Source organism: Lissotriton vulgaris, chromosome 10 (genome assembly GCF_964263255.1).
Source record: "Lissotriton vulgaris chromosome 10, aLisVul1.2, whole genome shotgun sequence".
Lineage (NCBI taxonomy): Eukaryota > Metazoa > Chordata > Amphibia > Caudata > Salamandridae > Lissotriton > Lissotriton vulgaris.
The window spans coordinates 890,700,062-890,727,354 of NC_141698.1; the positions used below are offsets into that span (position 1 = coordinate 890,700,062).

The window sequence follows — 27,293 nt, forward strand, 5'->3', positions numbered from 1 at the left end:
GCGTCTGGTGCCAGTATACTTAATTATGTTGGTTGTCTCAGGAGTCTGAAGTCGATTATTGGGTGTGTGTGTCCGGGGCTAGTGCTGGGATTGGAACCGCCTCCCCTGGGGCCCCCAGATCTATAGCTTCCCCCTCCTCATCACTCTCCACTGCACTATCCCTGAGAGCCTGAACCAGGGTTTCCCACGCTAGCGCTGTTTCCTGAGCTTTCTCATCCGATCTACGTCGGGCCAGTTGGTACCTAACTGTGCTCTCTGCTGCAGCCCATTTCAGAAATTAGTTCGGCCATTTCCGGTGTGTCGGTGCTGCCTTTGATTTCCACCCCCTGGTGAGCTCCCTCTTCGCAATAAGTAGACCCATGTCTATAAATTTGCCTGATAATTTGTTTTTACGTGTGTGCGGAAACCAGTGTAAGAGTGCAACCGCACCGTCATATTGCAGTTCCCTGTCCGTTACCTCATAAAGGGTGTCGTCCACTTCCCTCCAGTAGTCTTGCAAATGTGGACAGCCCCTCAGCATGTGTAATAAGTCTGCACCTAGTAGCGCACATCTGGGGCATGCTGCGTCCTCTGCGCCAAAGTATTGCGCTATTTTATTCGGGGTAAGGTAGGCCCTTTGGAGAATGTAAAGATGTATCAATTGGAAGCGGGCGTTTCTGGTGCTTTTCCTGGTTCTCTGAACTAATTGGGACCACGTTGTATCCGGGATTTCTTTCTGTAGGTCAGCCTCCCACTTGGTTTTGAGGCGCGTAAGAGGCTGTAGATTCTCTGTGTGCAATCTGGAGTAAAGACACGTAACTGCCTTGAACGTCCCTGCAGCCATCATCGTGTATTGGCACGCCGGCGACGTTTTGGGTTCAATTAGTCCCTCCTTCCAGTGTGCCTGTATGGCCCTCACCACGGCCGCGTGCAGCAAATAGTCTCCTCTTGGGAGGTCGTATTGCTCCTGCAGGGTCTGGTACGGTGTTAGCACCCCGTCGGTATAGAGGTCTCCCACCATCTGTAGACCAGCCTCCTCCCAAATTTGGAGGTTCGACCAGTCTCCACCATGTGGTAGCGCTGTTATCATACCTATTGGGATTTCGGGCGCATACGGGTGCTCAGGACCGGCTCGTTTTTGCATGCGGTTCCAACATAGTCTCAGCGTCCGTTCTTCGTGGGACAGCCCTCTGAGTGTTAGCCTCTGTTGCAAGGTTATATACGCTAGCACATGGCGGGGGGTGCCTATGTCCCTATCTTGTTCCGGTACCCGATATACCCTTGCCACCTCCTGCGTGAAGAACTGTAGTTGTGCTGCTAGGTAATAGAGCTCGAAGTCAGGGACCGCTAGTCCTCCCTCGTTCTTCGGGCGGGTCAGGGTCGCCAGTGCTATTCTCCGCCTGCATGTTCCCCACAGGAAGGACACTATCCGGGATTTTAGGCGTTTAAAGATTTCTTCTGGTATCCATATAGGAAGGGTCCTAAAAAAGTACAACAACCGTGGCAGGGCAATCATTTTGAGTAGGGATACCCGGCCTGTCCTGGATAAAGGGAGGGTGGCCCAGAAGGTCATGTTGCCTTGCAACGCTCTGATACAGCGGCCTATATTGCCATCTAATAGGTCTGCGGGCTCGTGGTAGATATACACCCCGAGGTAGTGTAGACAGTCAGGCTCCCAGCGTAGCTCGGGGCGGGCCAAGGGGTACCTCTCCGCCTTCCGGAGTGGAAAGAGGCAAGTTTTCGCCCAGTTCACATTTAAGCCGGAGACACCCCCAAATCGCGCCAGTAGGTCCTCCGCACCCTCCACTGCCTCTTCGGCGTTATCTAAGAATAGCAGGAGGTCGTCTGCGTACAACGATATATAGTGGTGGGCCCCTCCAACCCCCAACCCGCGGTAATAACCGCCTCTTCTAGCCAGTGTCGCTAACGGCTCCATCGCAAGAGCAAATAATAGGGGAGAAAGTGCACACCCTTGTCTAGTTCCCCTATTCACCTCATATCGATCCGATATCAAAGCCCCCACTCTCACCCTAGCGCCTACCGATGCATAGAGCACCTTCGCCCATTGTACGTAACCTTCGCCTAGGCCAAAACTATGCATCACCATGTACAAGTAATTCCACTCCAGGCTATCGAAAGCCTTCTCTATGTCGATCGCCAACACCATAGGGGCTCTCGCGGTCGGCGGAGGATCCGCTATTGGCCTAAGCAGCCTGCGAATGTTGTGTGACGTGTTTCTGGTAGGAATGAAGCCAGACTGGTCCCTATGGATCAGACCCTGCATATAGGCTACCAGTCTAGTGGCTAGGATTGTGCTTAAAATGTTATAGTCTGTCGTCCGCATTGACAACGGTTGGTACGAAGCCGGATCTGTGCTGTCTCTACGTGGTTTTATCAGGGGAATCATGATCGCCTCGCGCATCGAGTGGGATAGCTCGCCCTTCTCCTTGGCTTCATTATATATTATTTGAAGTCTTGGGGCTAGTAAATCTATATATTTCCCATAAAACTCGACGGGCAGTCCGTCCATTCATGGTGTTTTATTGCACGCCATTCTCTTTATGGCCCCTCTAATTTCTGCTAAGTCGATCGGGCCCCCGATGGCTTCAGCTTGTTCCTGCTCTAGGTGAGGCAGCTGGAACTCGTTTAACAAGGCCTCTATCGCGTCGCTCCGATTCTCCAGGCCCCTCCTATACAGCCTTTCATAAGATGCTCTAAAGCAATTCAATATGTCCGGCTGGGTGTTGTAGACTTCGCCACCCGATCCTTCCAGGGATAGTATCGGGGTATTGCCCCAGCTGGGGTTGGCCAGCCAGGCCAGGAGTGTCCCTGTCTTATCCCCCTCAGCGAGAGCTTTAGTCAAATATGTTTTGAAATCGAAGCTACGTAGGCGCTCTACCTCCACTGCCACCGCCTCTCGCGCTGCACATACTCTTTCCTGTATTTCGGGGCGGTTGGGTCGTTGTTTCTCTGCATCTCTCCATTTCCGTTCAGCCTTGTCTAAATCGTCAACTAGTGTCCGCCGGGCACCCGCAAATTTTCCTGTAGAGTGCCCCCTCACCACTACCTTGAGCGCATCCCATTCTGTAGCCTTGGAGGAGGCAGTCCCCTCATTCTCCGCAAAGTATTGGGAGATTCTGTCTTCTAATGCCGCGCTGAAAGGCGGGTCATCCAACGTATCCGGTCGAAGCCGCCACGTCGGGATCAGCGGATCTTCGTTCATCCAAGCCAGCGTGAGGAGTAAGGGGTTGTGATCTGACATCGTGCGTGCTAAATATTCAGTCCGGGCAACCATCGGTAATACCGTCTGGGAGCACAGGAAAGCATCTATGCGGACGTGGAGGTCGTGTATGCTGGAGTAGAAGGAATAGTCCCTCTCTGTAGGATGTTGTGCTCGCCATACGTCCGTCAGGTCCCACTTCCCCTGCCAGTTTGATCTGTGTTTCGCTAATCTGGGTACTGGGGATGCATGCAGTGGTGGGTGTGATCTATCTAAGGTGGTGTCCTCGATAGAGTTGAAGTCCTCCCCATCAGTACTGGACCAGTAAAGTAAGTAGCTAACAACCTGGATAGTCTAGTGAAATATGATGCTTGCTCCACGTTTGGCACATAAGTGCTGCAGAGTGCTATATGGCGGCTTCTGAGCAAGCCCTCGACTGCTACAAATCTCCCATCTGGGTCTACAGTGTGCCTAGTGACCTGGAAGGGAACCCCCGCACGAATCCAAATTAGTACCCCCCGGGCAAACGCTGAATACGTGGTGCAGAACAGGTGACCCCTCCACCTCCTTTGCAATGCTACACCTTCTTTTTTAGTTAAATGGGTCTCTTGCAGAAAGGCAATGTGAACCCCTCTACGGACAAGGTAGGAATGTATCTTGTGCCTCTTCGTCATTGAGTTCAGACCCCACACATTCCAGGACACACATTTTAATGACCCCACACTATCCCTTATCTCGGTGTAGTCGGACTAGGTCCATTTCCAGTAGTGACCAGATGCTAGGTATGACACCAGCCCCGCCTACCCCCAGCAGCCCTACCCCCACCCCTCTCTGAGCTCCGTTCCCTCCCAGCCCAGTCCCTCCCCCCTCCACCCACACCATGCCCTGAGTCACCCCAACTTCTTCAGGCTCTCCCCCCCCCCCCCACAGAACAGGACCTAACTGCAAAAGAGTTACCCCCATCCAAACAAGTGAGCAACGTGCTCTCAAAACGTCGTACTCCGCAGCCTGTACTGCGGCGGCCTTATGGGCCTCTGGGTGCGCGTACTAACTTCTGCTACGTTCAGTTGCCTTCTCTGTTCCCTCGCCCCTCAATATGCATCTAGACTCACGTTAGTCCAAACTCACGGCTGCCTGCTCAAGTGTTCGTGCGCGCCATACTAGCCAGACTGTCGCAGCCATTCCCCCATGTCCCAGTTTCAGCTGCCGAAGATTTCTTCTGCGGTTTGTTGCGTGATCTTCGGACCCCTCGTACTGTCCACTTCTGACAGTTCAGTTTCCGAGCCCGTTCTTAATTCCTCCGAGACCGACTCTCTCTCCAACGGCGTCGATGCTACTCCAGACCCTTCCTTTACCGCTTGCAGCGCCGCCTTCCGTTCCTCCCCAGTCTGAGATTCCGTAGCCTCTTGGATTGTCGTACTGGGCGCTGTTGGAGCTCCTCCTCAGCTCTGAAGCGGGCTCCATCCGTCCCAGCCTTGTAGGTGTCCCACCAGGTCCATGCCTCCGCCGATGTCGTGAAGAATAAAGCTTTCCCATCTACTAGTACTCGGAGCCTGGCCGGGAATAGAAGCGAGTACTGCAGTCCCTCCGTGCGCAGTTCTTTTTTAATGGACAGGAACGAGGCACGTAGTTTTTGAGTTTCAAAGGTGTAATCCGGGAACAGCGTGACTTTACTGTTATCTACCTGGAAGGGACCCGCCTCCCTCGCTCGCTGCAACAGCCAGTCTCTGTCCCTGTAGTGGAGCAGTTTGATCACCACCGGTCGTGGAGGTAGACCCGGTCTCGGGGGTCTGGCTGGTACACGGTGTGCTCGCTCTAGTGTGAAGAAGGGGGATAGGCCCTCCGGGGCCACCACTGTCCTCAGCCAGTCGTCTAAGTAACCCATCATGTCCACCCCTTCCTTTTTCTCCGGATGGCCCACCAAGCGCACATTGTTCCGCCGACTGCGATTTTCGGCGTCCTCTGCCCGTCTCTCTAGTGCTTGTATGCAGTCTAAGGCTTCTGTGAGCCTCCCTTCCATTGCTTTATGTCCCGGCACGATGTCCTTCAGAGTGACTTCCGCTTCTTTGACCCTGTCGGCTAGTTTCCCATGGTCAGCCCTCAGGAGCCCCAGGCCCGTCGATACCTGAGCAATGTCCCGGTGCAGGGCGTCCTTCGTGGCTGCAATAGCATCGAGGATCCTGTCTTGCATCAGCTGCAACTCCGAAGGGGGCTGCTGGGCGTCCTCTGAAGCCTCTGTGGTCGGGCCTACATCTCCTTTAGGTCCCCGCGGTTTCCCCATCTCGCCTCTGCGGCACCAGCTGGCCCTGCCAGGGCAGTCGGTGGCAGTCAGTTCACTCAGAAGGTGGCCGATTCGTACCCCGTAGTAGAAGCGGGCGCCGTCCAGGCGGTGGTGTCTCTCGTTCTGCGGGGTCGGCGCCCCCTTGTTGGTGGCGCATGTCGGACTCCAGGGGCCTTGCCGCTATGGTGATGCGTTCGCCTCACAGGGGAGCTGTACGGGTATCCTCGGCCACTCTCCCCAGTGATCAAGCCCAGCTGTGGTCGGGTCTTCTCCCTCGCTCGGCCCGGGCGCCCCGATCAGCGCCGGGGTCACTTCTCCTGAGGATGGCTTCGCGCCGCGGTCGTTTGCCGCACTGCTGTGCTGGGCCTCCTCGCGCACAGGGGGGGAGCAGGCCCCAAAGCCGGGGAGTCGAGTTGTCGCTCCGGGACCGGAGCCGCTTAACCTCGTTGCCGCCTATCACCAAGGCTCCACAATGGCCAGTTGTAGGAGCTCAAAGCTTGCAGCGTCCCAATTGGCCTGGATCCCCCGTCCGGATCTCTGCAGTTTCACCCTCGTTACTCCGCCGGGTGCCTAGGCGGAGTTCTCACCCCCAGTGGTTGAAGTCCCCAAGGCCCGGGTCCGGGCGCAATGTTCCTGGGTGAGGCGGGGCTGCCGCTTGTCGGCGCTCCCCACTCCCGATGATCCGCACCAGCCGCCCGGCGATGGGTCGGGCGCCCCCTAGCCGAGCAGGGCGCACCTCCGGAGCGTCGCGGGACACCGGCTCCCGCTCCGGCAGTCCCCGGTATCGGAGTGCACCTGTAGGGCAGCTGGGTCTAGACCCGGGGCATACAGTTCCGCTCCCGGTTGGGTAGTGCCCTGTTGAGGATGTCCAGGTCCCCCACCAGCCGCTCCAGAGTCGGGTCGGTCGGACCCCCGGGCAATCCCCTCTGGCTTCTCCCGCTTTTCTCTCACCTCCGGGTTACAGGGCCTCAGGGACGGAGCCCACAGCAGCCGCCGGTCGTTCTTATCTCAGCGTCCCGGCAGTCCCGCTGCGAAATCCTGCTGATGTCACGGGTTCTCCGGCCTGCTGCCCGCTCACTCGCGGCGAGAGCAACCTCCAGGCGCCGTGGCGCCACATCCAGGGGGTTGAAGGCCCTCAAGCCGGGGCGTAAATTTCTGAGCACCACGGGCCGGAACCCCACCAAGCCGCCCCGGTCCCGCACCGGTGTCCTCAAGGTCCGGATCCGCCGGGGTGCCAATCGGGTCAATCCCTCGCACGCCGGCCCGTACACTTCACACAGTTGGGCTCCGGATCAGAGTTGACGACAGGCCGCAGTTGCCGATCGCCACCATGCCGCCATTTTGTGTCCCGTCACCTCGGGTACTCCGTGGCCAGTTGCCAGTTGCGCTCGTTGTGGTCGTCCTGCCGGCTTGTCACTCGACCAGAGCAGGCACAGATGGTATACGTGGGATCGACCCAAGATTCACGGGGATCCCACGTCTGGTTCCGGATGTAAGACGGATAAGCGGGCTGAGGGTCGGGAGCCTCACTAGGCTGCGTCCGCTCCCATCGGCTGCTAGCCACACCCCATGTCCTCTTCGTTTTGTTGACTTTGAAAACTGCATTCCTGGTTGCCATCACCTCCGCTAGGTGCGTGAGTGAGCTCCATGCTCTTTCTTGTAAGCCTCCTTTTCTGTCAGTCCATCCGGACAAGGTTGTGCTTTGCACTCGTCCTTCCTTCTTGCCAAAAGTTGTCACTGCTTTTCACATTGGGCAGACTATCACCTTGCCCACTTCCTTTCCGCTTCTGCACCCTTCCAGAGAGGAAGAGAGGCTCCACCGCCTGGACCAAAAACATGCGATTTTATTTTACGTGTCGCACACAACAGTTCCGGGTGGATGACTAGCTCTTCGTTGGCTACGTGCGCTCCAAGTAAGGCTGGGCTGTACACAAGAGGACTATCTCACGCTCCGTCGTCTTGTGTATCAAAGCCTGTTAGTCTGTGGCTAAAAAGGAACCTCCGGTGGGGATGCTCGCCAATTCTACCGGGACAACCGCAGCTACTACTGAATTGGGACATGGTGTCCCCCTGCAAGACATCTGTCAGGCGGCCACGGGGGGCCTCGTTGCACACTTTTACCAAGCATTATTGCCTTGACAGTCAAGTCCGGGGAGACGGCTTCTTTGGCCGTTCTGTTCTCCGTGACTTTCTAGTGTGATCTTTGTTTGCAGACCCACCACCGGGTGGGTATTGCTGGGGTATCTATTCTAAGGTAAGGAATCTATCACTAACGTATCTGTTTCAGATGCACACGTTACTTACTTGTGTAATGATATATCTGTAAGAGACATTAGTTAGTGATAGATTCCTTACCGACCTACCCATCCTCCCCGTTCTGCGAACTGATTTCTAGGGTTTAGGTCATCCCTTTCAGGGCCTTAGTTTCAATGCACCAGTGGTCAGTATCTTGCATGGCTCTGTGTTCCTTGCTCGGAAAGTCGTGTACAGAACTGACATCAGCGCGTGTGGGCGCGTCTAAGTAGCTCCAAGGACGTCATCTCGGCGACTACGACGCCAGCGGCGTACACGGAGCCATATGATGGCGCCTACCGTCGTGCAGGGGTACTGATGATGAAAAAACTTTCTGGATCCAGTCTGACGCCTGGGGATATTCTAAGGTAAGGAATCTATCACTAAATAATGTCTCTTACAGATATAGTATTACACAAGTAAGTAACTTGTGCATCTGTGACTACTGAAAAGCCTTTGCACTCACTTGCACCCTTCTGACTTGTCTCATTGCTTAAAAGCCTGAGATAAGAAGATACTGCGTATGTAGAAAAGCAAAGTTGGTGCATATAGGCCCACAGCAAAAACTAGACATTTTAACATTTTGTATTTTCACTTAAAATTAGTTATTCTTTTAAGTACAGCCAGTACTGAGAAAGGATAAATGCTTGTTTCAGAATTTCTTTTCTTTTCAGTCATGTCAAACCATATTTAGGATTTTAATGGTGGTTGATTGCTATCTTAATGTGCCATTCTGTGGTCTGCTTTACATGTGCTGTATTATTTATTATTTTACACAGGCCCTTGCCCAACAAGATGTCTTACCAGGGATTACCAAGATGCTGCTCTATGTAACAGTGACCTTGACATAAGAAGGACTTGCCTGATTAGCTAGACATTTGCTGACAAGTTCAGCATAGTTAATTGATTCAATGAAGCTCAATGTTAAAAACGCAATCGGAAGGTGATATACAATATAAATGAGCTTCTTTCCTGTCCATCAAAATTACAACCAGGAGAAACTATGGTGTCCCCTTTTTTTGCATGGATGTGGAAGGGTGCCCCATACTACAGTGACAAGTATTTTCTAGATTGCTAATCATTTCTTAGGTGGTTTACTGTGGTGCAGTCCTACATAATTCCTGGCTTCCCAATTTCTTTTTACCATCTATAATTTATCTTATGAATGCTAGTCATGATTTTAGCGCCTCATTGCATTAACTATTTGATTCACAATAACCGAAGATTTTAATGCTCGCTCTGTACCTGAAGGTTGAGAGGTGTAAGGGAGTTTACATTATCCTTCTTCTCTAACCTTCTCTAAGATTGTGTAAAAGTCTTGACTGAGCCACTGCCCCAGTTTTTTCAGAATGTGGCTTGCAGACTTCCCAGAAGTTGTGTGTTCTGTTGCATTTGATCCACAAGGTTTTACAGTAGCTACACTTGGTAGCATTGGTTTGATTTTAGCTGTTAGTTGGTTGATTCCGGGATGGGTCTCCAGTGAATGTTTTTGCAGCCTCTTAAACAGTGGCCACTGTGCTTACCAAATCGAAGCCAAGCAAGTGAAGCCATTGCCTGTCCCCGAAACTCCTTGTTGATGTTTGTGGGAAAATATTTTCTTTGATTTGTGTGTCATACTCGCTTGCAATATTTGTTACATGTTTGTATTATTCTTTGTTACAGATGCCTCTTGGTCTGAAGCCTACCTGCACCATGTGTAAGACCAACTCCTCTTCTATGTGGAAGAAGGGCGGTCAGGGAGAAATCCTCTGTAATAACTGTACCAGCAAGAGTGGAAGTGGAACTGGAGGCTCTAGTAGCGGAGGGGGCTCTTATGGTGGGGGTTTTCCAAGCACATCCTCCTCTTTGCAAAGTAATGGTGGAGGCAAGCAGGTGAGAAGAACCCCAATACGTTTGAGTTTTTCACTTTGCTGTATAGTACCATGAGTTAATTAAGAAACGGCTTACTCATTGTTGCTTCTAGTTCTACAAATATGCAAGAAACCCCGAAAAGGACACATGAGATATTTGATACATAAACTCACTACTGCAGACCAGGCAGTGATTTCCTGGCCTACCTGCTGTTCCTGCTACCTAGATGTTAAAAAAAACCTAGCAGGTTACCTTACTATCTCATTCATATCTCCATTACCTCACTTGAAACCTACATGGAGAAATCTTACTTTATCTTGTGTTAATCAGCACTCGTTCCTCAGTACAGAATGCGTAAGATATAGGTGACCTCTTAACTCACTCACTGGATGCCCACTTGTGAGAAAGTGCCATCTTTCTTGCATTGATATGTCCCCACTTTTTGCTGAACTGCTGATGTGCTTTGACTGAGTGTGCCCTGGGCTACTGCCAAGCAGGTACCCAGGGCCAGTGTTCCTTCCCTAAAGCTGTGTTGAAACAAAACCCAATTGGCATCTCTGGCCACCTATCAACCCCTAGTAAATGGTCCCCTAGGTACTCTGGGCATGGTGACCAAAGAAGGCACTAAGGGCTGCAGCACTTAATGTGCCACCCTTAGGGGCCCTGTACCCTGACACCCACACACTGCCTTTGCAGGCTGAGTGTCTGAGTACAGAACTAAACAGAGGGTCGACATGGCACACATCCCTGTGTGCCATGCCCACAAACGCCACTGCCCTGGCATACATCAGTCACCCCTCTAACTGGGTGCTCTATGCCAGTGGTGTGGGCACAGGTGCATGAGCGTGAGCCCTGTGCCCCTACAGTACCCAGGGCCATTCCTGGGCACTGTAAGTGCAGTGCTGCCATTTAAAAGAGTATATGGTGCTGGGAGGTCGTCATTACGAACTCCACAGCACAATGATGGCTTCACTGAAGACTGAGAAGTTTGGTATCAAACTACTCGGCAAATTAAACCCACACTGATGCCAGTGTGAGGTTTAATGTAAAATGCACCAAAGGGCATCTTAGAGATGCCCCCTGAAACTTAACCTACAATCCACGTCTGGACTGAGTGGCTGCCACACAGCAGACATGTTGCTGGACCCCTTGGTGGAGAGCCCCACGCTCTCCTGGGCCTGCAACAATGCACATCCTGGTGGAGGTGCTAGGTCTCCTCCCCCAGGATGGGAAGGACGAAGCTTCAAAGGCATGCCGCCTCTGTGACCTTCTCCAGACCATTTACTGTACCCAGCAACTGGCCCCCACTCTGGCGGGAAGACTGGTGGGAAACCATACGTCAGGAAGGGGGGTGTGCCAGTCTGTGCCAACCGCACCCCTCAGATGGGGGAGGCGACGTGAAGCACGACCCCGGGCGACGGCCATCTTGAAGTTGGGGAGCCCTGCACAATCACATCTAGGTTCCTGCCTGGAGAGGAGCAGGCTAGGAGGTGTACCCACCCCAGGACAGGGGACCTATTGGTCCCTGTCCTTGACCTACCTCAAAAGCACCCTACACCCAGCCGCCGAAGTGCATCTGGCTGTGCAACCTTTGCCCTATCCTATTTCCCCTGTTGCCCTGAGCAAGTGGCCAAGAGCCCAGCTCCCACAGCCGCGTGGCCTGCTAGCCAGCAGCCACCAACCGAAGGCCCCCTGCCCCTCATTGGCTAACATCGGGCCTAACTACCTCTGCACCCGGCCGCCCCTGTGCTGCTGATGGTGAACCAACTGTACCTACCTGACATTGGGGGACCCCTGAGTCTATGCCCAGAACCTTAACTTCACCAGCAGAGTACTCACCTGGAAACCGGTTGGTTCTAAAAAAATAAAGCAACTATATCTTTTGATATAAATACAATTGGCCTGGATTTCAGTCCTCGAGTGTGTGCAACACATGCTTTACACTGTCCTCTGGTACCGCCTTACTGCTCGACCAAGCTACCACTTTTGAGAGTAAGGTCAGCCATGACTTTAACCTCTGTTATACCTCTGGGGTTGGTGGCCTCTATACACACTGCACCTTACTTTGGTCCAGTACATATAGAGCCACTTTCTCACACCACTTTATCATAAAGAGTTAACACTCCCACATCATTCTATATATTTGATGGTCTCGCAGTCATCCATAAACATCATGGCCCTGCTCTCAGCAGCTCCAGTCTTTATTCAAGGTCCCAATACTCCACATAGGAGTGAGGAGGGAAAAGACCTGATTGGGGAAACCTAGCCAAAATGAATCCGATACTAGAACCAATCAGGAAGCTAAACAATTGTGCTTTTGTGTAACCCTGACCCCCCCCCCGACGTAGAAAGCCCATTTCATAATCCAGAACAATTCAGATTTATGGACTGAAGGGGCGTAAAGGGATGCAGCAGAATATTTCCTAGCAAACCACAAACTGAACACAGGGGCAGGGTACTGACCTAAAGTGGAGGGGAGGCTTCTTGGGAGATGCACATTGGGAACACAGATGCCGAGTCTGCTGTATCCATGGCTTCTCATCATCCTCAACTAGAGTGTCTAACTAAAGGTGTGGCTGGATGCCTGTTTCAGGCATCCACGACGTTACCCTAAGCTGGGTATGATAACGGCTTGCAGACATCCTTAAACACAACAAATGGACAGTGGACCAAACAAGAGCACTTGCGGCACCAATCACAAATAATCACCAATGAAATCAAAGTATTGAGCTATCTTGTGTGCAGATCTCCAAAAATGCCCCCTGTCCAAGGGCACTTTCCTCACTGGGGAAAATTGTGCATACAAACTAAATCAGAGCTGCACCACTATGAGATGAACAAGTCCAATCATTGCTCAGTGAAGCACAGAATGAGAAATTATTCTTCATCTTTATTTTTTTCTGTCTTGGAAAGCAACAGCCAACACATTTCATCCTATAACAAAGGACTTCTTCAGAGCTTTAAGTTCAAAAGCATAAAAGGACATTTACAATACAAACACTATATTCCACATACAAAATTCATATAAACAAACATGTATTTTGTTAAAAACATGACAAAATCAGTTACATATAAAGGCAAATTTCATAAAAATGTCACATATTGAAGAATTGATACAAGACCCTACGGAAAGTTTTCGACAATGATAATATAGATAAATAACCAAACCAAAATCACAGGACAATAATAAAACAATTGCATCTATGAGTTCGAGATAGATGAAGATGAAAGAAACAAAAGGGTGAAGGGATGAAGCCAAGTGAATTGTCCCCATGGACAAAACAATGTGGACTGACAGTTAATATCTGAAGATCACCTCACACAGACAGTTAATATCTGAAGATCACCTTACCCAAACCATATGATGTAATATAAAAAACACTAGACCTATAGCTCCTCATAACTAATAGCCATTTAAAACACTACACAAACAACGTGAACAAAATTAAATGCACAAAACGTAGGGTTCACCAGAACTGAAGCGTGTTAAGGAAAAAAACAATTGAATCCTATTGTAATAAATGTTCAAAGGCTGCCATGTCCGGAAAGCTATAGAGACATATAAAACTTAAACATCCTAGTGCTGAAAACCAAAAAATTTGTCAGATTTCCCAAAAACCGAAGCGACGCACCCATATGTCCACAACCATTCCACTAAATACACCTACCATTTGTCAGTCTGAAGTGACCAAAATATAAGTAGATTGGTTTGAAGTGTTGTAAGTAAGTCGATCTGAGCATAGATGGAAATCTGTGTAGAACAAGTTTCAAAACCCATTCGTAAGCATAATGAATTACAGCTTAAAGTCTTAGGCGCAGTATACATAATGACAATTCATTCTCCATTTGCAATACGCCTACTTGATCTGTATGCCCGCCAATTGAATTGAATAGAAATTGCTGTTGATGAGAAACATTGGGTAAAGCATTTTTCCAGTATTTTTGGGCTAAATACAGATGAGATTCACCATGTAAGTACTGGCAATTTTATGACTAATGATTTTTCAAATACCCAAAGTTCCTCTATTCCTCTTGAAATTTCCCTAATTTAGATTGAGCAGGCACTAAAGGCGAGCAAAGGAGGTAAGGCCCCAGACCCCAACGGTGTTCCTGTAGACCTTTTTAAACATAACATGGACCCCTCTATTGATGAGTCTTAACTGCTACTTGTACAATAGGGCCGATCAAATCATTGTCGGAATCTATACTGGTCCCGATGTTTAAGAAAGGTGACCGACAGAACCCAGCCTGCTACCGTCGCATATCGCTATTAGACTCTTCGGGAAAGGTAGCAGGCCGCATAATTTTAAACCGATTACAGCTTTGGGCGGATGACACCAAAGTACTGTCAGATCTCCAATTCGGGTTCAGAGAGCGATTGGGCACTGTGGAGCAATGCCTTAACCTAGCTCTTCTAATGGGGAAATTATTGAAAGCCAAAGGAGGGAAGTTGTATATGGCGTATGTCGATCTAAGCGCCGCATTCAAATGCGTAAGCCATGCAAAACTCTGGTCTACTCTAGAATAGATGGGTGCGGAGATCCCCATTGTAAATTTTGTACGAGATCTGTATTCGAATGCCCCGGCAAGGGTTAGGTTCGGGACGGCGGGGGATCTTGCGGCACCTTTTAAAGTGGAGAAGGAGGTTAGGCAGGGTTGTGTCCAGGCCCCCCTCCTTTTTTCACTTTACACCAATGGCCTAGAACAAGCCATGTTGGAGGGTTGCCATGCCCCATACCTGCATTACTTTACGCGAACGATGCCGTGATCCTATTTCGTACTTCCCTCGAGCTACAACGTGCCCTCAATAGATACTATAACTTCATGGCCAACCTTGACCTAAAAATTTATATTAAAAATACCTTTATTATGAGTTGTGGGACTGGATCAAAGAAACAAAATATCGATTAAGTAAATTTGGATACTACAAATACATACCCGTATTTAGGGATTGTAGTTGATGATAAGGGTACATGGAAACAGGCAATAAATGGTAGAAAAAGCCTCTTCATGAGGGCCACAACGTCACTGGTTAACTTCTCATTGAGACTAGGAAAGATTTCACCAGTTGAGATGCTTCAGATATATAAAGCTAAATGTATTCGCATAGCGCTATATGGGGCCGGTATCTGGGGTTATGGAGGCATAGAGGCATTACAGAAAGTGGAAAATGCCTTCCTACGGTACCTTCTGGCAGTTCCACGTGGTACTTCCACTTATAATTGCCATGCAGAACTGGGTATAACTTAAATTACTGATCTAATTAAATCACAGCGCTTCTGTCATGGCACCGCATTTGGTCATCCCCAAAAACACTGCTAAACTAGGACCTTTTGAAAGATTGCCTCGCCCTTGATAACTCTCACAAGATTGAGTGGCTCATTGTAAAAAAAAATTCTATCTGACTTGGGGCTTGAAAAGTACTATCACAATCCAACTTTGATATCACAGATTCCCAGGAGACTGTTTAAAAAACAGTGCATGAGTCACCTGGATGGGTTTAGGCTTCTGAGGGAAGTAAATAAATTTTCAGTCCAACATAATTTAATGATTCAGACAAACTTAACTATTCAACCTTACTTGACTATTATCTAAGCAGCTACGATAGGTTTGTCCTGACTCGGTTTAGACTGAATATTTTTCACCATTTAATATCCTTTCCAAAAATGAATGACTGGGCGAAAATATTGCCAACCTTGCCTTGTGATGATATATCTGTGTGGTCATCTCTACACGTAACACAGGCCCACGCAGCCCCCGCGTTGCGGGGGGGGGGGCCCCGGGCTCCAGGGGCCCCTCAGTCTGAGCAGAGCCAGCAAGGCACACCACGGCATCAACTTTATTACTTCAGGTGCGCAGGCCGGGGCCCGGCGTCTTAATAAATCAGCAGTCTCCAGTTCGGGCCCGGGCCTCTGAAAGTGCACAACAACTGAAGAGAAGAGGCACACGAAGCAGGGTAGGACAAATGGCGAAGGAGTGGAGACAGATGGGTGGGGGGGGGGAGAGTGAGGCAAGAAGAGCAAGAGAAGAGGAGGTGAAACCAATGAGGAAAGAGGCTTGAGGAGAAGACAGGCCTGTGATGGAAGACAGAGGACACACACGGTGGAGGGGGGTAAGTGAAGGGGGCTCCCCTCCGTCTCCCTAAAGCAGCCTGCCCTGCACGGGCTGTGGACTGAAGAGAAACAAAGTGTCAACATTGTTTCTCTTCAGTCAGAGCCACGAGCCATGCCCGGGACAAGGATGGGGGTGGGGGCCCCAGAGAGGGCACTGCTCCTGAGGCAGTACAGAGCTGACTTAACCTGTAGAATTTCGACTTTTCAGCTCCAGGCTTCGCTCGCTTGAAGGGGCCCCCTCCCCCCACAGTGAAGAGAGTGCTGAAGCACAGGCCTGAGCACTGCACACCAGTTCTAACCAACTTCATCCTTTCTTTGGGCAGGAAGCAGTTTTCTGTAGATCTTGCACACAAAAAAGCCAGTTACAATTTATAGCTTGTGTTTCTTGCTTGTGTACAGAGGCCTGGAAGGGAAGGCACCCCAGGATTTATAAGGAAACCAGAGTGCTGGAGTGCAGAAAGAAACAGTCGACAGAGCAGTGATCAGGAGAAGGTCAAAAGGAAGTTCAAAGGAAGAAGCAATGCTGAGTGGGAGAGACAGGTGATAGAACTCTGTGTGTGCACGCAAAGGGGCTTACCCGACGCCCGCAGGATGCCCCGGGACCTCTTAGCCATGCACCTTGCTTGTCCTGATATTCAGTAGACACCAGCATGCTGTTCTTTGTGCAGAGACACTGCTCTGAAGAAATATAAGTAACACTTTATTGCTACATTTTAGGAAGCCACTGATTCTACAGGAATCCAGGCCAGGGTTTTTTAATTACAGGAGTGGGTGAGGGACTCTTGCAGAAGAGCTGGAAGGATGACTACAGTAATATTCAGTGACTGTGGACCAGGGGCGTAACACAGGCCCCCGCAGTCCCTGCATTGCGGGTGGCCGTGCTCCAGGGGCCCCCTCACCCAGCGAGAGCAAGCACTGCTGAGCAGAGCTGCTCTGCCAGTGGCTCCCCGTGTGCTCTTCATGGCAGAGTGTTGCCTGCATGGGTGAGGGGTAAACGCCAATGGCAATTCACTTGAGGGAGGTAGGCAGAACCAGCTCACGGTTTTGGGGTGATGGTTCAGCCGAGGGCACTGTGGAGTGTTCACGGACCTTTGGGGTGGAGGCATACAAGAGCGGGTGGTTACGAGCAAGCGACATGGCTTGTTGTGGGCACGGAGGGGCTGCTGACTCCAGGCACTAGCAGTTGCCCCCGAGGGGTACATCAGGCCCGGCTCCAGGATTCAGGATCTGGGAGGGCCAAGAGAAAGCATGGGTGGGCCGTGAAGATGAATGGAGTTGCATATCATGTCCCAGGTATCAGTGAGTTGGGATCAGGCATGCTGAAGGGTCTTTGAAAAGGGGGCTGAGCTGCATACTGTACCTACTGCTGAGAGCATGTACACTAGTTTTAGTTCTGCCTTTCTTGGGTTTCACCCACATGCTTAATCTCTTCTGTTCTCTCTGCATCAGGCTTCTTTCTCTCTACCACATGATCCTTTCTCCCCACCCATCTCTTTCCACCTCAACCTCCTTCCTTTCCATTTCACCCTGCTCACCTACCCACCTCCCCCTCTTTTCTTTTCTTTTTTCCCCTTTCTTTTCTTTTCATCTCACCTTCCACTTCCTCTGTCTCACCCTCCTATTTCTCCACCTCTCCCTGCCTCTCTGTTTGACCCACCCCCATCTTTTTCTCATCTCACTCGCCGCTCTTTCTGCTTCACTCTTCCCCTCTCCACCTCTCTGTGGTCTGACTGCGCCTCCACCTCCACTCCATTCTTCTCTCTAGCTCACCCAACTCTATCTTCTTCAGGCTCCCCTCTGTCTTTGCCTCACCAGTCACCCTCCCTCTCTCTTTCTCACCATCTTCCCTCTGTCTAACCCTCCTCCCTCTCATCATCACTATTCTACCTATAACCCTCCCTTCTCTCTGCTTCACCTATTCTTCTTTCTATCTATCTCAACATTGACTCTCTCCACCTCACCCTCATTTGTCAGTCTTGCCTTTCCTACTGCTGCATGAGGGATAGTGGCTGTACTTATGTGGGTGCATGGATGTGTGCAATCCTGCTGCCCTGCACCTGTTCCTGTTCTTCCGTGCTGGCTTTTCCCCTTGGAATGACAGCAGCAACAATGCCTGAATTATTTACATAGTGTGCTCCTGAGCATGCAGAACATCTACAAACACTTGAAAGCGATACATGTTTTAAAGAAGAAGTAATAGCCTATGCAACTTTTTTTTTAAAGTTTTGGATAGTGCCTACTGCGGTACATGTACTCCAAATAAGAGAAGTAACAACTGGATGATCAATCAAAGTTGCCAACCTAAGCTGACCAACCAAACTTCAAACAGAGGTCTGTTTCAACCCCTAGCTTCCCACTGTGCAAAGATTACAACCTCTGAGAATGACAAGTGGTCCTTCAATTTGGTGGCTACTGAACAGTCTCTTCTAAATTGTGAGTAGCTTTTCCGCTCCTCTTTCCTGTTTTCCTACTTTCTCCTACTAGTATATCCTATTCCCATCATCGTCCTCTTCATTGTGTTCTACCACTCACCGCTTAACACTCCATTTCCCCAAATTATCATTTGCTCACCACCCTTCTCTCTGATCACCTTCCTTTCTCATAATTTTTATCTTTCACCAGACTCATCTTCCACCTTCACCATTTCATACTCCTCTCCTACTACTCCCATCTTATCACCCTCTCCCAGTACAGGTCTACCAATCATCAGTCTACTTGTATCACCCAATTTGCTCATCATTCTCCTGCTCCTATATCCTGCTTTCCCAGTGTCCTCTCTCATCTTCCTTCATCCAACTCAAACACCATCTTCATCACCTTCTCTAGTTTAACACTCATCACCCTCCTACTCTTCTCTAATCAACATCTGTTAAATGTGTTCTCTTGCCTTCCACTCGGTTACTCTTATTTCACCTACCTCTTTCTTTACCATTCTATTGTTTTATCCTCATTTCTTACCTTCATCTTTTTTATCCTCCCATTCTCCTCTAATCATCCTCCTCCATTTCACATCCCTGCACCTCATCCCCGCACCTCATCCCCATTTCCTCATCAAAATTCTATAATTATTGATAATCTTCCCTTCCCTAAAGAGCCACAGGTATGAAAACTGTTGACCTGGGTTTTTCAGGACCTCTGTTGAAAAGACACCATCCCAGCTGCTAGTTAATCGACAACATTAGTGTGTTATGTGTTCTATGCCCCAAAAGACCAGATTTCTTTGAAGCTTAAATATCTGTGTTTACCCAGATCAGAGACACTGAGAAGCTCGGAATATTTATGCTGATGTAAGGACATACAAGTTGTCCCACTCTTGTGTAAGTAATGAAAGGCTGACAAGATTTTAACTTACTTAGTCACAGATTATAGGAACATCTTTGGAGGAAGTGCATTAGCCCACAGGAGTATCTTATCTCTTTATGATCTAAGGGGCTACAGCAGTGCTATACTCCATTTGTATCTATTCATATGACAAAAAAAGAGAATAAAACGAATGCTCAGTCACTGTTGCTCGCCGCAATGTGTGGTGTTTGTGCCATAATTGAGGTGTAATTATATTAGACTCCGCCATCAGCGAGGCCCGCTGGAAATTAAAAGTAGGCAGTGCAGCCACAGGACAGCCTCCAGTGTTTTTTTTCCATTTAATAAGAACTTGCACTGCCCCAGTCAATGCTATATCTGTGTTGAATTAGTGAAACTTGTCAAAAGTGGTTTTATGGATGTTTTATATACAACCAAATAAAGCTTGATTTGATTTGATTTTGTCAAGTCTTCACTTCAGAAAAGTCAAAGGATGTGGTATTTGCAGTATATAGTGCTGCACTTTGAGAATAGCACAAAAGCACACTAACATATAAATACTAATTCCACATTTTCAATTACTTACCATGGGATGGCAAAATACTATCAGATTATTGTGGCCCTGTAGTATCTCTTAAATACTGTGTGATGAGAGCTTTTGTGTCTCTTTTGATCTGGTAGGGTTGTCACAGGCTTTCCTCCTTTTTCACATGTGCTCATTGATAACAGCAATCCTCACTGACTTCACGCCTGTCTCCAGGCACTTCAAGCAGCCCATGGCATTGGTGCATATCATGTAAATTAAACAGTTAGGATGAGAAAGCGAGGCCGCTGGCCCAAATAAATCATAACAAAAAAAACAACAATGTTTTTCTGCTTGCAAATCGGCTTTGGGAGAGGCATGGGGCTACCTTGGGTGGACCTGGCCCTCCCGCTAGAACCGGGACTGGGTACATTCGAGGCCAGGGGCGTGCTTGACGAATAACAGGCGGTTTGAGGGTTCCTAAAGAGTTCTCTGGGAGGGCTAACAAGGAGCTCTAGAGTGCTGGCACGGCAAGCATGTGTGTTTACGAGGTAGGGCCAGGTACCTGCGGACTAAGCGAGGCTGATTATAAACATTGGGGCATTAACTGCGGGCACCTGGGGGCTGTTCACCTGGACAATGGCGGCTCACAGGAGCGCTGGAGAGAGGCTGTGGAGAGGCCTTTAAAGGCAGAGAATCACAGGCCGAGTCTAGGTGGCATGGGGCCCCCACTCACTGATGAGTTGGGGACAGTCTGGCAAAGACCTGTGGTCCCTTTAGGGTATCAAGACTCTAGAGAGAAGCTTAAGGAAGGGTCTGCTTACTGTGGCACCCCTTACAAGCCTGGGGAGAGGAGGGTCTGCGACTGGCGCCTCTTTGTCTCCCAGCCACCAGTGCCGCATGCCTACTTCTGAAATCAGACCCCCAGCTGGCCCTAGTGTCCTGTCACCTCCCACTGCCTACTACGTCATGTGCCACTGCCTACTACGCCATGTGCATTCTAACCTTCAAATCCAGTCCACCCATTCCACTCACCCAAATATCCATCCATCCATCCAACCAACCATCCACCCAACCAATCATCCACTATCCTCAGCCACACACCCATCATTCCATCCACCCGTCCGTCCATCCATCCATCCATCCATCCATCCATCTATTCAACTATCCATTCATCCATCCATCCAGCAGCGGCCTGTGCAGTTAAGCATCGAACGGGGATCTATAGACGATAGAATAGAGTAAATTAAATAAATCCTATTCCAACGTCCGTCAACATCACCTGCCGAGCTTAATTGCATTACCCGCTGCTGCATCCATTTATCCATCCAACCATCCATTCCCAGACATACGCCCATCCTTTCAGCCCCAGCCACATATCCATCCGTCCATCCCTAGCTACTACACATCCGTTCATCCATCTGTCTGTCTGCCCATCACCCCTGCCACACACCCATCCGTCCATCCACCCACCCACCCATCCATCTGCCCATGCAACCATCCCCAGTCACACACCTATCCTTTAATCCATACATCCTTCCGTCCATCCATCCCCAGCCACAGACCCATCCGTCCATCCATCCATCCATCCACCCACCCACCCACCCATCCGTCCGCCCATGCAACCATCCCCAGTCACACACCTATCCTTTCATCCATCCATCCATCCATCCACAGCCACACACCCATTTGTCCGTCCATCCACCCACCCGTCCGCCCATGCAACCATCCCCAGTCACACACCTATCCTTTCATCAATACACCCTTCCGTCCATCCATCCCCAGGCACACACCCATCCTTTCATATATCCATCCATCCGTACCTCAGTCCACCCGTCCATCCATCCCCAGCTACATATCCATCCGTCCATTCCTAGCCACACACATTTGTTCATTAATCCATCTATCCGTCCACCCAGCCACCACATACCCATCTGTCATCCACCTATCCACCCATCCCTTCACCTATCCACCCATCCCTTCACCTATCCATCCATCCCTCCACCTATCCATCTACATCCATCCATCAATCCGTACCTCAGTCTGCTCATCCATCCATCGGTCCATCCATCGGTCCATCCATCTATCCCCAGCCACACATCCATCCATCCATCCATCCATCCACTCACATCCATCCATTCATCCGTACCACCGTCCACCCACCCATCTGTCAGTCCATTCAAAGTGGAGCAAAGTGGTAGGTGGTGGCCGGGCCATGGGGGGGGGCCCTCCATGTATTTTGCAGGGTGTCCCCCTCCAGTTTCGTTACGCCACTGCGTTGTATTGTTTTGTAAATTTTACAACGAATTTAGGACAAGCTGGATAACACCGATCTTAAGGATTCTAGGCACTAGACAATATCGATCAGCGTTTCTTGCTCTACAATTTTTGGATGCAGAGTGTGTTACAAAAAATATTGCACATTTGTTGAAACTCTGTATTAGACGTAGGAAAAATGTGGAGTAGCACTGCTGTGTAATACACAATAGCCTTATTCCTTATGTTGTTTGAAAGCTTACCAGCTCTGCTCGTTACCCTCCAGCTATAGCACTGAAATGTATATGTATATATGTACCTAGACTGATCTTGCAAATTCTTTTATCAGTTGTTTACCTTTCTATTTATTATCTGATGATAAGTATATTTTATACCTTCTCCTCTTTTTAACTACTATGTTTTTATCTATGTACTTTTATTGTTTTTGTAATCTAAAGAAAACCGAATAAAGTAAAATTGATTGATTGATTGATTCGAATACTTTAATGTAGTCCAAACTCCAATCAACGTGGGTAGGTAAGTCAATGTAGTGGTATGATAGCTACCCTTCAATCTGGGCGGTGTTGGTAAATTAAAACCTACACATTGGTCTAAAAATATTTTTTATACTTTTTTGTCGCCATGCAGATGTCGCAATATCAGTTTTGTTTATTAACTAATTACGGTTCAATGCCGTTTGTGGTCTTGTGTACACTGGGCATATGGGCCTATTAACTTTCTATGTAGCTGTAACATTTGGCATTGGAGGTTGCTGTTTTAGATTAGCTGTATTTCCATAAATACTTCTTAAATTTCATGTAGCGTTTTAGCAAATTCGCGATATCCTGCGATCAATAGGGCAATATCAATAGACGCATACTCTGTTGTTTGTATTCACTTGGCAGTTCACGTTGCTGCTTCCTAATAGGCCGATTAGCTTGCTAGATGTAAGCCAAAAAGTTGTCTGTAAAGTTATTTTACTCAGGATACTCAACTGGGTGGATGAAAACAAAATACTTACCGATTTTCAGGCCGGTTTTAGAGTAGGCACTGGAACGATAGAGCAGGCCTTCAGGCTTATGATGATTTACTGGAAGGTGGTAGTGATAGGCAAGGGCAGTCTTTATCTCGCATTCATCGATTTAAAGACTGCCTTTGACCTTGTCCCCAGGGATTTGCTATGGAAGGTCTTGGCCAACATGGGGCTCCCACAGTATCTATTATCCTTACTAGTCAGGCTCCACCAGGACAGCTTTGCCCAAATTAGGTGGGGTTCTGGAGGGGAGAAAACGGGCTGTATTCCGGTCGAGAGAGGGGTCCGCCAGGGTTGTGTTCTGGCTCCCACCCTTTTCTCTTTGTACATCAATGGGGTGGTTGAGCACTTACTTAAATTTCCATCTGACGAACCATCCCTGGCGGGGGTACGCATACCGACCCTCCTCTTCGCGGACGACACGCTCCTAATCTCTAAAACTCCAATGGGACTACAGAAACTCTTAGACAATTTCCAATCATTTTGTACTGATCGGGGCCTGGTTATAAACACCAACAAAACAAAATACCTCGTCCTTAACCCCCCTATTTTAAACACTGAGCCCCTGGAAAGGGTAAAAGTATTTGACTACTTAGGGATACGCATTTCAGACAAAATGAATTGGACTCCCCATCTAGACAAGATGCTGTTGAACCATAAAAGGATCACAGGTGCCCTATTGAGGGAGCAACGTTCCAGTTCGTTCAAACCAATAGGAACAGTCCTTGAGATCTACGCTGCCAAAGGTGTCAGCTCTGCCCTTTATGGAGCTGAACTTTGGGGCTCTGCATCTACCGAAGCTCTACAAAAATCTGAGAACAATTTCTGTAGACAAAGAATGTCCCTCCCTCAAAGCACCCCACTTTTACCTTTATTTATGGACCTTGGCTGACCCCAGATTGGCGAAATCGCAAAATTTCGTCCTCTCTTATTATGGGCTCGTATTTGGCGGGTAGAGGAACTTAGTGCCTACGCCAGAGGCCTGGAAGAAATAATGGCGTCACCACACTGGGCCAGAGTCAAATGGCTAAAAGACATTAAAACCTCACTGTCGAACTTGGGCCTATTGGATTCCTGGTCAAACAGAACCTCTCCTCCAAAACAAATACTCAAAAATCTTTATCGGGATTGGATTTGCTCCCAAAGACATTCCAGCACATCCATTGGCAGGCTTACAGAGGATTTTTTGATGTTTAAAGACTGTCCCAGGCGAGAACCCTACCTTGACATAATCGGGAAACCATTTGCCCGGTCTTTGTATTTTAGATTTAGAACGGGTACTTTGCCACTAAATACTTTTACCAAAACATGGAAATCCTGCACAGGCAAAACTGAATTGTGTCCGTCATGTTTAGCCCACCCAGAAACATTAGCCCATTTCTTATTTGTCTGCAATGAATATGCTAACCCAAGAAGGGTGTGGTTGAAGAATTTGTGCCGACAGCTGGGAACCAGGAGCCATGATGTGGCAATTAGGATTCTTGTTTCGGACAGCTATGTACCCTATGCCTGTGCCCTAGCTAAATTTTTATTCTGGGCTTGGGCTATTCGAGCCAGAAAGCTTAAATACTCTGTTTAATTTTTTCTTAAACGATATTTATTCTAGTAAATGTAATACTATTTGTTACTAACTGGACATGTGTTACCAATTTTATAACTTGCTTTTATGATAATGAAATTTTATCGAAATAAAGCTTTTTGACTTTGACTTTGACTAATAGGAATATTAGGATAACTTTTTTCAAATTGTAATGTGATAATTGCACCAGGGCTAAAATGTATCGGGAGAGCGAGTGTTTAATTATTCATTCCCTGTAATTCATGAAATCATAAGGGCATGTTTTGACTAGTAATAAAAATCGGTCTCATGTTTCATTGCCTGTTGGATTTGGTCAATTTTTTCAGCAGAAGGGGGACATAAAAAAAATGTCTACAAAGTAATAGTACCTGGACTTGAAAAGTGCTTACAATGGGTTAACGGCAAACGAACCTCAAAAAAGGGCCCAATTGCAGCTGTTGGAAGTAGAATGTCAAAGGAATTGGATCGTATTCATGAAAGCCATGGTGTCGGAGCACGACTACCACTGAGATGGACTTCTCTTTCCATCACCTCTACAGGGCGGACTGTGTCTGCCCTCTTCCAGAAGGAAAGATTTATAGAAGGAAAGATCTATACCTGCTTTTGTCAAGTTCACAATCCTTAGCCATAGGCTCCAAATAGTTCAGAACTTGCCCATTCAACTACTCCTAGCTCTTATTAAAATGGAACCAATACCCTTTCATATGGTAAAATTAGACTACCTCCCTGAGGCCAAAATTATTATTTTAAATCAGTTTCTTATTCATAGAGCCATCCACATAAATGTGCTTGCTCTTGTGTCTTATCCATCTGTCATGTTTCACATTTTTTACTAAACTCTTTTTCGTGGCTTCTCCCAGCGCATTGACTTGCATATGCTCGTTTCATTAGGGGCATAAAACACATTTGTTTGTCGTAATGCGTATTAATGGGCAGATTGTGATTATTTCAGTGCCAGGCCACCACCTGATACCAGTGCTCTCTACAAGTATTATTTAATTTATTTAGTGTTCACCAGATTATGACCTGTATTTTCATTGAACAGAACACCTAAAACGTATTTGCAGAAAAATGCGGGCTCATCGTCCATGAACATGCTATCGTGCATGCTAGTGACAGATAGTTAAGAAATGTATTAAGTATCAGTTCCGTTAACTTTATGCATCCTGTCTTTCTTTTCACCTCTTTACCTTACATTGATTCTACTGTTTGTAAAAAAATTAATTTTTATATTTCCATTAAATTTGAACTATATCTAATGCAGGATTTTGGATCTGCACTGTGCTTCTATGACCAGCCACTGCCCATTAAGGTAGTCCTTATATGCGCCACACTGAAGTTTTTGGCTAATAGTTCTGTGCTGCTAGGTGTTGATTGCATTCTATGAAACGGGTCTGTCCTTTTATTTATCTCAACTGTTGGTTTTAATAGTATTTTTACTGCCTTACGCATCATTCTCTGAATACATGTAAAATAAAAAGTACGTTTGTGGTGCCCACAGATAATACACAATGTATTTTTGTTAATGACTCTTTATCTGCGAAATTAAGTGTAAGTAATCTGCAGGTCCCGCTATCCCTCTCTCAACTCATACCTCCTTTCTTTAAAAGTGGATGCAGGCCGTGGCATCCGTCCAGGCTGTGACATCCGTCCAGGCTCTATACCAAACATTCTGTTTGTACAAGGCCCTGGCATTGGGCTTAACCTGCTGCAAATGACCACCCCAGTTGCTTGCTGCCTTCGAACATGCCCAGTGGGGTTGGCCTGCACTGCTCTGCAAGATTTATTATAGAGGAGTAGGTAATAGAAGCCCCGCCCACTTTCCGCCCATATTTTGCTTGTCATTGTCCATCCTAAATGCTGGATTCTGATTCGTTAAAAGGCTTGTTAGTCCCTCCTTAGTACACCTCCTCTTCATTTGTCACCTCCCATGGTGACTGGCTCCTTTACTTAGGTTTTTACACAGTACGTGTTATTTAGATTGTGAGCACTAGTTTCTTTAATGAGGTTCTCCTACTGCAGCCATGACCTGCTTTGGTGCCTTCTTTACTCCCCACACCCCCTCCCTCTGTTGTGCTTTCTTCCCTCCCGTTGTCCATGCCTTCTCCTCCCCCCCACGTGCCCGCCCTCCTGTTGTCCGTGCCTTCTCCCACCCCCACACGCCCACCCTCCGGTTGTCCGTGCCTTCTCCCTCCGCCCTCCCTCCTGTTGTCCGTGATGCCTACCGTTTGTAATGCAATAGATCTCGCATAAATGCGATACCTATTGCATTGCAAATGCTTGTCTGCAACATGTTGCTGAATGTATCATGCTATGTAATGACAGCTGCATCAGAAAGATTTCTGTAATGGCCAGCCAAAGAGGGTTGCTGATGCTTATGTGCAAGTCTACAAATTCACAAATCCACAAAGAACGATTGGAGAAAAAGCTTCAAAGTCCAGTCGTGTGCCTTTATTTATTTGTTTTACGAATTCAGAGTATTTGCAATATAATGGTCCAGATGTATCTAAAATGTAACCTCTAACTGCCCAGACAAGAACACTTTTCATATGCTAACTTCTCATACTACTGATCAGATCTAAAACAAACCAAGTAAAGACACTTTCTTGGATAAAGTTCTCTCTGCATGTCAAGTTTTGTGTGATTCAGTTTTTGTTATTTTTCTGTATTAAGGAGCGAATAATTGTGTTGGAGTTAAAACGAGAAACTTCAATTTTGACGTTGCCCTTCTCCTCGATTTTTGGTTAGTGGAAGTGCTGTTCTTAATGTTGTTGTGTAGTGAACTAACAATCAGTCATAGTCGAGCGCCCATGAGTGTAAGTTATTTTCAATTGTACTTCCAGTTGCTCTGCTGTAGCTATTTATT

At 48.1% G+C, this 27,293-nt stretch overlaps 1 protein-coding gene across 5 annotated transcripts in view; it reads left to right on the forward strand.

Moving 5' to 3' along the window:
• The window catches only part of GATAD1 (GATA zinc finger domain containing 1), a 170,415-nt gene that overhangs the window by 79,538 nt on the left and 63,584 nt on the right, over positions 1 to 27,293 (forward strand). For all 5 annotated transcript variants that reach the window (XM_086941859.1, XM_086941858.1, XM_086941857.1 and 2 more), the window contains one exon: positions 9,435 to 9,644. In XM_086941859.1, coding sequence (XP_086797985.1) covers positions 9,435 to 9,644 — 210 coding nt within the window. The remainder of the gene's footprint in view (positions 1 to 9,434; positions 9,645 to 27,293) is intronic.